Raw genomic sequence first — 13,856 nt, forward strand, 5'->3', positions numbered from 1 at the left:
CAGTATAACTACCCCACAAGTGACCCCATTTTGGAAAGAAGACACCCCAAGGTATTCGCTGATGGGCATAGTGAGTTCATGGAAGTTTTTATTTTTTGTCACAAGTTAGTGGAATATGAGACTTTGTAAGAAAAAATAAATAAAGAAAATCATCATTTTCCACTAACTTGTGACAAAAAATAAAAAATTCTAGGAACTCGCCATGCCCCTCATGGAATACCTTGGGGTGTCTTCTTTCCAAAATGGGGTCACTTGTGGGGTAGTTATACTGCCCTGGCATTCTAGGGGCCCAAATGTGTGGTAAGGAGTTTGAAATCAAATTCTGTAAAAAATGACCAGTGAAATCCGAAAGGTGCTCTTTGGAATGTGGGCCCCTTTGCCCACCTAGGCTGCAAAAAAGTGCCACACATGTGGTATCTCCGTATTCAGGAGAAGTTGGGGAATGTGTTTTGGGGTGTCATTTTACATATACCCATGCTGGGTGAGAGAAATATCTTGGCAAAAGACAACTTTTCCCATTTTTCTATACAAAGTTGGCATTTGACCAAGATATTTATCTCACCCAGCATGGGTATATGTAAAATGACACCCCAAAACACATTCCCCAACTTCTCCTGAATACGGAGATACCACATGTGTGACACTTTTTTGCAGCCTAGGTGGGCAAAGGGGCCCAAATTCCTTTTAGGAGGGCATTTTTAGACATTTGGATACCAGACTTCTTCTCACGCTTTGGGGCCCCTAAAATGCCAGGGCAGTATAAATACCCCCCAGCATGGCGAGTTCATAGAAAAAAAAATTTTTTGGCACAAGTTAGCGGAAATTGATTTTTTAGATTTTTTTTCTCACAAAGTCTCCCTTTCCGCTAACTTGGGACAAAAATTTCAATCTTTCATGGACTCAATATGCCCCTCAGCGAATACCTTGGGGTAGTTTCCATCCCCCCGCCGTCAAAGACGCGGTGCCTTACGGACAGTTTGTCCGGTTGCGTAGGATCAATAGCACCGACGCGGACTTTTTTAAGCAGGCACATCAACTTATGGGTAGGCTATTGGAGAGGGGTTACCCAAGGAGGACCGTATTAGATGCATTGCATCGAGCAGCCATTCGCCCTCGATCCAGTCTCCTTAGGGACAACATTGGCGGTGATAAGGACGAAAGATTTGCCTTCGTCTTTAAATATAGTCCCGTAGCTGACATCATTAGACGTGCAATACATGGTAACTGGGACCTCTTGAAGCATGATGCATCATTGAGCACAGTAGCTTCTAGTAAACCAATTATTTATTTTAGGAAATGCCATACTTTAAGGGACAAATTGGTCCAGAGCGCTCTTCGGCTACCTAAAAGGTCTAACTGGTTGCAAAGTAGAATCCCCATAGGCAACCATAAATGTGGAACTTGCTCTTTTTGTCATTTGAACTCCCAGGCGAAAAGTCTATCCTTAGGGGGCGTCACACATAAAGTTTTGCAGTTCATCAACTGTCGTACCCCTTTCGTGGTATATGTCATTTTTTGTAGCTGCAACATGTTCTATATCGGAAAAACAATCAGGCCAATGCTTGAACGGGTGCGTGAGCACATTAACTCCATCCGTACAGGACGAGGTTCTCCTCGCCTCATTGAACATGTACATGCAGCTCACAATGGTGATCCATCTGGCCTCTCTTTTGCTGGCATTGAGGTCGTGGGACCGATCCTCCGTGGAGGTGACCGCCACCGCCTCTTGCTGCAACGGGAGGCCAGATGGATTATCAGGACTAATGCCATGGGACCCCATGGACTCAATGACAAGAACGACATGGCTGTCTTCCTGTGACCGTATGGCCATGTCGTTCTCTCATTGTTTCTGCTCCCATCATTTTACCCTAATAGTATTTTGTGGATCAGCGATACCACCTTTGACCTTTCCCCACATTGTCTCTTTTTTAGGCAGTTCGTTCATGCACCCACGATATTCATATACTTCTCAGACGCCCTTGCTCTCGACCCGGCCCCTGAAACTTGTCGCCCAAGCATAGAATGAGTACCTTATTGTTTGCATGGTTTTGCTAAATGATACTTTTTGTACTATTTACTTGTGTCTCTGTCTGTATATTTTTCGCAGCTGCACACAGGGGAGGTCTGGGATTACCATAGACACGCCCAGCATTTCCTCCTTGATAAAAGGTTATCCGTGCACCTGCACGTCACATCCGGCCAGAAGAAGCGCTATCCTTGCGCGAAACGGCCGTCGCCGCCGACGCACACTGTGGCCATCCCGCCCCCCTGCCTGCGCAGCATGCTGTCTTTTCTGCAATAAAAAGCAACCAGCAAAAGAATATTGGTGAGTGCCGCGTCTCTCTCTACTTTTCATCGTTATACCACTTTGCCACGCTGAGCACCACCTCCTACATGGTCTTCACAGACGGCTGCCGTCCCTGGGTTTGATACGGACGCACATATACAGAGGTGTATTTACGTAGTGCCGCTGTAAATTTCCTTTCCCTGCTTCCTTGTGCTAGAATACCTTGGGGTGTCTTCGTTCCAAAATGGTGTTATTTGTGGGGTGTTTGTACTGCCCTGGCATTTGAGGGTCTCCGCAATCATTACATGTATGCCCAGCATTAGGAGTTTCTGCTATTCTCCTTATATTGAGCATACAGGTAATGAGATTTTTTTTTTTCCGTTCAGCCTCTGGGCTGAAAGAAAAAAATGAACGGCACAGATTTCTTTATTCGCATCGATCAATGTGGATGAAAAAATCTCTGCCAAAAAAAAAAAAAGGAGGGGAAAGGCGTCTGCCAGGACATAGGAGCTCCGCCCAACATCCATACCCACTTAGCTCGTATGCCCTGGCAAACCAGATTTCTCCATTCACATCAATCGATGTGGATGAATAAATCATTGCCGGGATTTTTTTTTTTATATATATATATACAAAGTGTTTGCCAAAGTATATGAACACCGCCACCTCCTCAGCTCATATGCCTCGGCAAACGTATCTTTTACTGCAGAGGAGAAATCTCGTCTTGCAGCGCCGCATACACCGACTTGCGTGTAATCTGACAGCAGCGCAATGCTTCTGTCCGAATGCACATCAGTGCTGCAGCTAGTCGATTGGTTGGTCCACCTGGAAGGTAAAAAAAACAAAACAAAAAAGAAAAAACCAGGCCGCAACGCAATAAATTTATTAACTTTTGAACAGAACATATAAACTTTTTTTTAACTTTTTTAACTGAACGTTAACTTTTTTACTTACCGGTATTTTTTTTTTTGTTTAGTTTTTTTTACCTTTATAGAACAAACCTCTCCTTCCCCATGGGACAATGTGCAAAGCGCAAATCGCCCAAAGATGTGGCGAAGTACGTTATGCACTTTATCCCAGGTGAAAGGAGAGGTTTGCAGCAGCTGTGAGTAAAAGGGCCCTAATAGCCCTGTGTGCCTGTCCTGGTGAGATGTGATCCCTATGCTAGGTGTACCTGTGTGTGGTACTTCCGGAAACACTCTCCATAGCATAAGGCAGGGTGGTCAGCACAGTCAGGACAGAAATAGCGGGTGTCACGCCTTATTCCACTCCTGCTACAGACACGACATCTTTTTCGGGTGACGGTTGGGTTGAGGTACCAGGAACGACACTGGGGAAATGTCGCTCGTGTAGACGGCTAACTACACTGGTGGATGGGGCCACGGAACCTCCTGGATAAAGGAGGTTCTCGATGATCTCTTCCTGGAATTTGAGGAAGGATCGTGTTCTCCCAGCCTTACTGTAGAGAACAAAACTATTATACAGCGCCAATTGAATTAAATATACAGACACCTTCTTATACCAGCGTCTGGTTCTGCGGGAAACTAAATACGGAGACAACATCTGGTCATTGAAGTCCACCCCTCCCATGAGCGCATTATAGTCGTGGACACAGAGGGGCTTTTCAATGACACGGGTTGCTCGCTCAATTTGTATTGTCGTGTCTGCGTGAATGGAGGAGAGCATGTAAACGTCACGCTTGTCTCTCCATTTCACCGCGAGCAGTTCTTCGTTACACAAGGCAGCCCTCTCCCCCCTTGCAAGACGGGTGGTTACAAGCCGTTGGGGGAAGCCCACGTGACTAGTTCGCGCGGTGCCACAGGCGCAAATCCGTTCTAGAAACAAATGCCTAAAGAGGGCCACACTTGTGTAGAAATTGTCCACATAAAGATGGTACCCCTTGCCGAATAAGGGTGACACCAAGTCCCAGACTGTCTTCCCACTGCTCCCCAGGTAGTCAGGGCAACCGACCGGCTCCAGGGTCTGATCTTTTCCTTCATAGATCCGAAATTTGTGGGTATAGCCTGTGGCCCTTTCACAGAGCTTATACAATTTGACCCCATACCGGGCACGCTTGCTTGGGATGTATTGTTTGAAGCCAAGGCGCCCGGTAAAATGTATTAGGGACTCGTCTACGCAGATGTTTTGCTCGGGGGTATACAAATCTGCAAATTTCTGGTTGAAGTGGTCTATGAGGGGCCGAATTTTGTGGAGCCGGTCAAAAGCTGGATGGCCTCTGGGACGGGAGGTGGTGTTGTCGCTAAAATGCAGGAAACGGAGGATGGCCTCAAATCATGCCCTGGACATAGCAGCAGAGAACATGGGCATGTGATGAATTGGGTTCGTGGACCAATATGACCGCAATTCATGCTTTTTAGTTAGACCCATGTTGAGAAGGCCCAAAAAAAAATTTATTTCGGAAACTTGGACTGGTTTCCACCGGAAAGGCTGGGCATAAAAGCTTCCCGGGTTGGCGGATATAAATTGTGTGGCATACCGGTTTGTCTCTGCCACGACTAAGTCCAAGAGCTCCGCAGTCAAGAACAGCTCAAAAAAATCCCAGGGCCGAACCGATTTGAGCCGTCTCAACCCGAACTCCAGACTGGGCGGTGAAAGGGGAACTACAGGTGCGGCTGAAGTTGGTGACTGCCAATCAGGGTTTGCCAGCACCTCAGGGATTCTAGGGGCTCTACGGGCCTGTCTGTGCGGTGGCTGCGACGGGGGTAACTACTGCACGTGCCACCGTACAGCTTCAACTGCCCTTCTGGTGCTCGCTACTTCACCATGTTGTACGGCAGTGCTGGTACTAGGTCCAGGGAGGGCTGCGCTGCTGGTGTATGCCTCACCACGTGATCCGGCATCGACAGCCCCACTCTGCTGCTCTTGAAGCGGATCCTGCACAACCTGTGGTCTAGTGACACGGGGCCTGGTACGCCTGGTGCTGCCAGGGACCTCAACCTCCTCGTCCAAACTTTGGGTCAGAGAGCCACTGCTTTCTACAGGTTCATATTCTGACCCGCTAGATTCGTCAGATGAGGGTTCCCATTCCTCATCCGACTGGGTCAGAATCCTGTAGGCCTCTTCAGAAGAATACCCCCTGTTTGACATTTGGACTACTAAATTTAGGGGTATTCCCTGAGACTACCCAAGAAAAAAAGCAAGCCTGTCTTACAAAGGGGAGGCTAGCGAAGTACCGGATTTTTTTATCGCCGCAGTGCGTGTAAAATGAATGTGCAGTGATCAAAAAAAATATATCTTTTTTGTCACTGCGGTGGGGCGGGCGTGAACGCACGTGTGGGCGACCGATCAGGCCTGATCGGGCAAACACTGCGTTTTGGGTGGAGGGCGAGCTAAGGTGACACTAATACAATTATAGATCTGACCGTGATCAGTTTTGATCACTTACAGATACTATAAAAGTACAAATGCTGATTAGCGATACGCTAAACAGCGAATTAGTGACTGCGGTGCGGTGGGCTGGGCGCTAACTCACGCTAAACTACCTAACCAAGGGGCCTAAACTATCCCTAAAACCTAACAGTCAATACCAGTGAAAAAAAAAAGTGACAGTTTACACTGATCACTTTTTTTCCTTTCACTAGTGATTGACAGGGGCGATTAAAGGGGTGATCAAAGGGTTAATTGGGGTGCAGGGGGGTGATCTGGGGCTACAGTGAAGTGTTTGGTGTACTCACTGTGAAGTCTGCTCCTCTGCTGGATCCAACCAACGAAAAGGACCAGCAGAGGAGCAGAGAAGCCATATAACAGATCATATTTACTAATATGATCTGTTATATGACTTGTGATTGGATTTTTTGAAAATCGCCAGCCTGCCAGCCAATGATCGTTGCTGGCAGGCTGGTGACGAACTTGTTCTTTAACTTTTGCCGGCACGCGATGCGCATGCGCGGGCCGGCTTTGAGCGAAATCTCGCGTCTCGCGAGATGACGCGTATATGCGTGACTGTGCGCAGCGCTGCCACCTCCGGAACGCGAATCTGCGTTAGGCGGTCCGGAGGTGGTTAAAGAGAACCTGTCACCACAAAATGCAGTGTAATCTGAAAGCACCATGTTATAGAGCAGGAGGAGCTGAGCAGATTGAGATATAAGGAGTAAAATAGAACTGGCTCAGTTGCCCATTGCAACCAATCAGATTCCTCCTTTCATTTTGGACAGCTCCTATGGAAAATGAAAGGTGGAATCTGATTGGTTGCTATAGGCAACTAAGCCAGCTCTACTTTACACCAGTTTGATAAATCTCCCCCATAGTTTTGTGGGAAAAGAATCAGGAAAACCTGTAATTTATACATTTATATCTTACAGGGAGGAGGTGTTATCAGTGACTGACATATACACACAATGCTATCAGTCTCTGATAACTCCTCCCTCCTGTACCGATAGCTGTGCACAGGGCGGCAAAAAAAGCCACACGGTCAGGTTTCTGCATGAAGCCAAAATCAGGAGTGGACCATAAAAAGTGTACCAGTATAAAGGACAGATATGACTTCTATATTTTTTAATTAACTACTGGTTTTGGCTTCCAAAAACTGCATGGGGAAACCTGACCGTGTGGTTGTACCCTTAGATTTCCACTGCAGTTTTCTAATTTTCCTAAGGGCTCATGCACACAACCATATGTATCTTGTGGTCCGCAAAACACGGATCAGCAAAAGTACGGATGATATCCGTGTGCATTCCATAACGGAACAGCTGGCCCCTAATATAACAGTACTATCCTTGTCCGTAATGCAGACAATATTAGTACATGTCCTATTCTTTTGTGGAATGGACATACGGAAACGGAATGCACACGGAGTAACTTCCGTTTTTTTTTTTTTTTTGCGGACCTTACTGAAATGAATGGTTCTGCATACGGTCCGAAAAAAAATGGAACGGACATGGAAAGAAAATACGCTCGTGTGCTTGAGCCCTAAGAGTAATGTGGAAGTTTTCAAACTTTTGCGCCTTTTTTCCAACCTATATATGTAGTTGCGCCTTATTAGTCGTAAAAGCAGTCTAATTTCTTCTCCACTCCAGGGCTGGCGTACTTATCTGCCTGTTTTGAGTGGTGAGCTGCGCCACATTTTGCCTACTTTCATGGAGATGTGCCCCTTATTTCAGCTCACTTGCGCCATAATTTCATGCGCATAGTAATTAGACCAGTGTTAGTGAATATGAACCTGTCGTACATTTGAGGTCAGACCAAAAAAGAAAAACCTGTGTTTTTTTTACTTCAAAAAGAGGCGAGCTTGATAATGTGCCCCATTTAGTAAACAAGGCCCAACATAGCGAGTGCACTGCACCGGAATATCATATACTGTCAGTAAAAGAGCCTCTCCAGGCAAAGAAGAAGCCTGACAATAATCCTGAATTTTGACTCAAATTTTGGTTTTTGGAACAGGAAAAAGCTGGTTAAAGGGTTTTCCACCTTTTAGATTTTCACGGCATATCCAGACTGGTGGTAGTCTAACATCTGGCACCTCCCTCGATCAGCTGTTCGCGGCAGCCACCAGCATCGGACACATGACAGTGAACACAGTCGGAAGTGGAGCCGCTGATCTGTGGGGGTGCCAGCTGTTGGACCCCTCCCACGATTTGATACTAATGACCTATCAAGAGGATAGGTCATCGGTATCTAAAAGGTGGAAAACCCCTTTAAGGGTTGTTTTCCATTGTGTTAGCAGTGTACATTTACTACAGGTGCTCCGGTCACATATATAAACTGAACCACAGGACGTTACTAACAGAACTGAGGCCAAAATAGCATCCAACAGGGATAATTCTTTTTACTGTGCGACCCAACCAGCAGAGTGCGCTATTCCATACAGAGGCATCCGGTAAAAAAGCATATGCTACACACTATACTTATCTTTAAACATAGCACCTATGGGGAGACCACTTAGTGGCATTCATCTGAGGTTTCGATTAGTAAACCCCCCCAGCAGAAATATCAGCTGAGGACTCCATGATGCAGTGCGACCCTATAGACCAGTGATGGCGAACCTTTTAGAGACCGAGTGCCAAAACTGCAACCCAAAACCCACTTATTTATCACAAAGTGCCAACATGGCAGTTTAGCCTGAATACTACAGCCCAATATAGTATATCTTCCATGTACTTTATCACTTAGCTATAATAGCCTGCCTACATTCAGTGCGCTGTCTGCGCTGTTAATAGTGCGCCCTGCGCTGATGAACGGCAGGAAAAGTCTAAAGGCATATTGGTACAACCATAGACATTTCCAGGGTGCGGGTGCCCACAGAGAGGGCTCTGAGTGCCGCCTCTGACACCTGTGCCATAGGTTCGCCACCACTGCTATAAACTATCATTACAAAAAATGTTGTGCGGCATTACTGAGACATGTTGATTGTGGTTTTTAATTATTTATTAAATTATTTACTATGGTTTTACCCTTAATAAAGCATTGTGGCCATTTTATTCCAAAGAAGAAGTTGTTGTGTGTTTATTTTCAGCGGTAAGTTGTGGCAATGTAGAAAGGTGCCATTTGCCTCCATGTCGTTGTGTAGCCGTATCCTTACGTACAGATTAAGATGGAGACATTCTGCTTCAGAAAGCCGCAACGCAGCATTATGTCCACTGCTGAATGATATCCACAGTGAGACACGGGGAGGGGACTGACGCTCTTCACCTCCATAGCATAACATGGGGAAAGTCTTTACGCCCCATATTTTCTGGCAAGTTCTGATTTTTCTGTCATGTGTGAAGGCCCCCTAAGTGTCCCAGCGGTCGGACCTGGACAACCATTGCTTTATGAGATGGGAATGGCCCCTTTAAGAAAATGAGGAAACCTATAAAGCATACATTATGCAGATGCTCAGCCTACTGATTGCCCTGCTTTCTCTGCTGTAGCACCGCTGATAACCTAAGCCAAATATTTCTGCCTTTCGACGATATCTTATGTGAGAAAATAGCACCCACAGTACTTTCTACAATTAAGCCTAGCACACTGATGATAAGACCCCTGAATGTGCTCGCAGCCATGTCAATGACCCCAGCCGAGCAGCGAGTGTGTCTGTCGACTGCAGTCTGACTGTGTGTAGATTTAGCCTCAGGGTCTGCAGCTCACACAAGGAAAGGGTTAAATGAGCGCTCAGGATGCAGCCTAAACCTGGCGCTGCCGTGGCCACCGGGAGACGAGCCGCTGCCCTTTAGGACAAGTTTCATTCTAGTTACAGGCAACAATGGCAAATCATCTGTCATTCAGGAACGGGGGCAACTCTGCCCGCGGCTACCGCAGAATAGCTGGAGCGCTGCCAATCAAATACAAAGAGCGATTACAGGACAAGCTCCGCATGGCAGATTAGTTCCTCCATCACATGAACATCGACGTATAGTATAGAAATGCATTTAGAAACATATCACCTACATGGGTGTAAGTAGGGGTTAATTGTTGAAGCCCTGGCAAAGTTACTGCCATCAAAGGTCTGATTAATAGAGTACTTTCATGCAGCCAGGGCTGGCATGAGGGTTAGGCACAGTAGGTAGCTGCTTAGGCACCATTAAGGGGGACAAATTGGGACACAGCGGCCATGTGTGTTCCGCATTTTGAGGACCGCACATTGGCCCGGAACTATGATCGAAATACCTATTCTTGTCCATGGCTGCAGACAAGAATAGGACATGTTCATTCTTTTTTGCGGGGCCACAGAACGGAACTACGGATGCGGACAGCACACATTGAAATGAATGGGTTTGCACCCGTTCTGCAAAATTGCGGAACAGATGCGGACCCATTAATGCGGGTGTGTGAATGGACCCTAATGTTGTAAGGTCTGGGGTACGAGCACACTGCATTGAGAACTGCTCATGTGTATAGTGTGGGCATGTATTAAAAGGGTTTTCTGGAACTTATCAGATTGGTGGGGGTCCGACACCCAGCACCCCTACAGATCGGCCAGAAACTATACAAAGTAGTCTCCAGTCCCAGCGTACAGCAGCTCAGCACCCATTGATATGAGCTGGAGTACCCCGGCATGGCCAGTGGAAGCAACCAGCTGATCGGCCGGGTGTCGGACCCCCGCCGTTCTGTTATTGATGACCTATCCTGAGGATCGGCCATCAATATCCAAATACTGGAAAACCCCTTTGATACGACCACTAGGAATAGGTGTGGCAGGGTAGTGGGGGGTAATTATATGGAGAATTCTCCATCTGACAGCTATTATTCTGGATCTAAGGAAAGGAGTTTATTGCACCAAGACAACTTGTCTCTCCCCAATGGCATCACAAGTGTTAAATAATTATCACTGATACTGGTTCAACCATAGAAAGCCCCTTAAGGAGGACCCATCGCCTCTCCTAACATGTCTCTTTTAGTAACTACTTGCATTCCCCATGTAATAACACTTCTGGAGCATCTATTCTTATGGCTCTATGCTGCGCCATTCCGCTATTATTCTTACTACAAGTTTAGAAATGAATTACCAGCAGTCCGTAATAAAGGTCCAGCTGAGTGTTACCCCAACTGCTAAAACCCAGGAGGACCTTTATTGCAAACTGCTGGCAATTTATTCATACACTTCTAGCAGGAATAATAGTGGAATGGTACAACATAAGTTTATAAATGAATCGCCAGCAGTCTGCAATAAAGGTCCAGATGAGTGTTACCAGTTGGGGGCTTGTTCCTGCACAGTCTGAAAATGGCATCACTGATTGTATAGTGTCAGACTGTGGAGGGACACAACCCCTACTGGTAAAACCCAGCTGGACCTTTATTGCAAACTGCTGGCAATTTATTCATACGCTTCTAGCAGGAATAATAGTGGAATGGTACAACATAAAGTTATACAAATAGATTGACAGAATTGTTATTACATGGGGGATGCAAGTAGTTAATAACACAGCCATGTCAAGAGAGGGGACGGGTCCTCCTTACCGTAGCCTTAAGTAGGGAGAGAGTCGAGAGGAGGAAATATTCTCATGAGAATCCGTCCAGTTGTCAGCCAGCCTCGAACCTAGACAATCCGTTTTTTCAGCTCCGTCCCCTCTGTTTACACAGGAGTATTATCTGAGCAACGCAAGAAAATACCACAATACACCTCTATATATAAAATAAAATATATAATGAAATATTATTATTAATTATTAATAATTATGACCTAAGAAGAACAAGTATCCTCCCCAAATGGCAGAGGTCAGTCTATAAGGTGCATGTTCACACGTACAGGATCTGTCACCGGCATTACCAGAGAGTGGATTATTCATACCTTACACACACGCTCGGACAAATTAGTGCCGAATAATGAATGAGTATGGATTTTTAAATCCACATTCCGCACGGAAAAGCCACAAATTATTAGGCTCTGTTCACATGGCGGATTTTTGCCATTTATTTCAATGTGGATTCTGCATCAAATCCTGTGTCGTTTCTGCACCTTCCATTGTTTTCGGTGGGAGTCCGCACCGCCGCTCATGCTGCCGCGGATGATTTACGCGTGGTTTCCCAGAGCATGTCCATTCTTGCCAGCAGGTTTCTGCGCGGACACCACCGTAAGATGGCCCCGCGGCACTGAAGTTTAAATCCACTGCGGCTTTTGACACTGTCCCTGGGAGCGGATTTGCCAAGCTGTGTGAACATGGCCTTAAAGGATCAGGTCCATCGTGTAGGAGAAGGTCTGAACTGCTGTTTTCATTACAGCAAATACAACGGGACAGACAAAAACATTATTAGGAATAGGTGACGGCAGCCTAAGGCAGGGCGCATAAGATCAGGCAACAGCACAAGGGACCTTGTGCCACCCCAGTGTCTTGCAGAAGAAGGCAAATTATTGCCCAGAATAGAGGGGAAATATTCAAATTTTAAATGGACTACAAACAGTGGCTATTGTCAGACTATAAGACATTCCAAGAGAAAAGCCAAAAACATAACCCTGTTACGTCTAACACACTTGGCTCTGCTTCATCTTTCAAACTCAGCTCTGCACGTTCACTCTCAGTCAACAGTCCTACATCCGTCAAACTCAGCTCTACTACAGACTTTGCCTTGCCTAAGGGTTCGCCGCTACACGGCGACATTTGTCGGGTCGCAGGAAAGTCCGCGCGACACAAAAATATGTACGACACAGGCGAAGTCGCGTGTCACGCGTGACGTACCTCAAAGTCCAGTGAGGGGCAACAAATTCGAACAAGTCTGGATATTTTGTAACTGTGGCACATTGCAACACTATGGCGTGAAATGTCGCGTGACACATGTCCTAAACCCTTTAGCTCTGCTACATCTGGTCAATTCAGCCTTCCTATGCACATTTTACAGATTGACATGCGCTACCTATGGCAAACTCAGCTCTGCTACATATGGTAAACTCAGTCCTACTCCAGCTGGTTCGCCTGCTGAGGGCCACCTACCTGAGGAGAGTGAGGAGCCCGACAGGCTGGAGTTGCTGGATGCTGCCATGCTGGACAGCTGTGGGGAGGCACCGCTCTCCTCTAGCCCATGTCAGCCAGCGCCGTGCAGCAGCAGCATCCTCCCACCACTTCCTGCTCCGTCAGGTGACGTCCTCCCAGGTGTCAGTGTGCTCGGCGCTGTCACCCCGGAGTGCTGGAGCCGGTGCAGGGTGCCCACAGCCCGGGCAGCCGCCTCCTCCCACCCCCCCGTCTAGGCTGGAGCCTGCCCTCTCCTGCTTCTTCTTCCAGCCCAGACTGAAGAGTGAACTTGTGGATGGCATCCAAGTGCTGCTATCTGCAAACATTGCACAAGAGGGGTGTGTGTGTGGCATCAGGTTACTCGGTGCCATCCTAGCGATAAAGGGCAACTCTGGTCAAAACCTTCTAATCAGTAATCTCTTTTGAATAGGCTAAGGGGGTGCCAGCAGCTCAACCCCAGGGCAGTGCCAGTCTCTATTAGGCTGGATTTGGATTAGGTCGTTCCAATTTCCATCGGGTGTCAGTATAGCAATGAGGCAGGGGAAGCGCTTCTATGGGGCCCAAAGTCAAAAGGGGCCCCTCTGGGAGAAGGACTAAAAGATTTTATCAGGTCCCTCTCAACAGTAATTAGGGCTCATGCACACGACCATATGTATTTTGTGGTCCGCAAAAAGGATCTGCAAAAGAGGCCTCATGCACACGACCGTTGTGTGTTTTTGCGGTTTCCGCAAAACACGGACGGTGTCCAATTGCGGAACGGCACGGACAGCTATTGATATGACTGCCTATTCTTGTCCGCAAAACGGAGAAGAACAGGACAGGTTATATTTTTTTTGCGGACCACGGAACGGAGCAACGGATGGGGACAGCACGCGGAAGTGCTGTCCGCATCTTTTGCGGCCCCATTGAAGTGAATGGGTCCGCATCAGAGCCGCAAAAACTGCGGCTCCGATTGCGGACCAAAACAAGGGTCGTGTGCATGAGGCCAAATACAGATAACGTCCGTGTGCATTCTGTATTTTGCAGAACGGAACAGCTGGCCCCTGATAGAACAGTCCTATCCTTGTCCGTAAATGCGGACAATAATAGGACATGCTCTATTTTTTTGCGGAATGAAAATACAGACAAACGGAATGCACACGGAGTACCTTCCGTCTTTTTTGAAGACCCATTGAAATGAATGGTTC

General features: G+C 46.9%; 1 protein-coding gene across 2 annotated transcripts in view; it reads right to left on the reverse strand.

The window, feature by feature from the left end:
• Positions 1-12,918, reverse strand: part of CHN2 (chimerin 2) — a 390,810-nt gene extending 377,892 nt beyond the window's left edge. For both annotated transcript variants that reach the window (XR_005779250.1, XM_040433568.1), the window contains exon 1: positions 12,652-12,918. Coding sequence is in view for 1 of the 2 variants with exons in the window: in XM_040433568.1 (XP_040289502.1) it covers positions 12,652-12,700 (49 nt within the window). In the remaining variant the exon portion in view is untranslated. The remainder of the gene's footprint in view (positions 1-12,651) is intronic.
• Positions 12,919-13,856: the final 938 nt, after the last annotated feature.

The sequence above is a fragment of the Bufo bufo genome, chromosome 5 (assembly GCF_905171765.1).
Source record: "Bufo bufo chromosome 5, aBufBuf1.1, whole genome shotgun sequence".
NCBI lineage: Eukaryota > Metazoa > Chordata > Amphibia > Anura > Bufonidae > Bufo > Bufo bufo.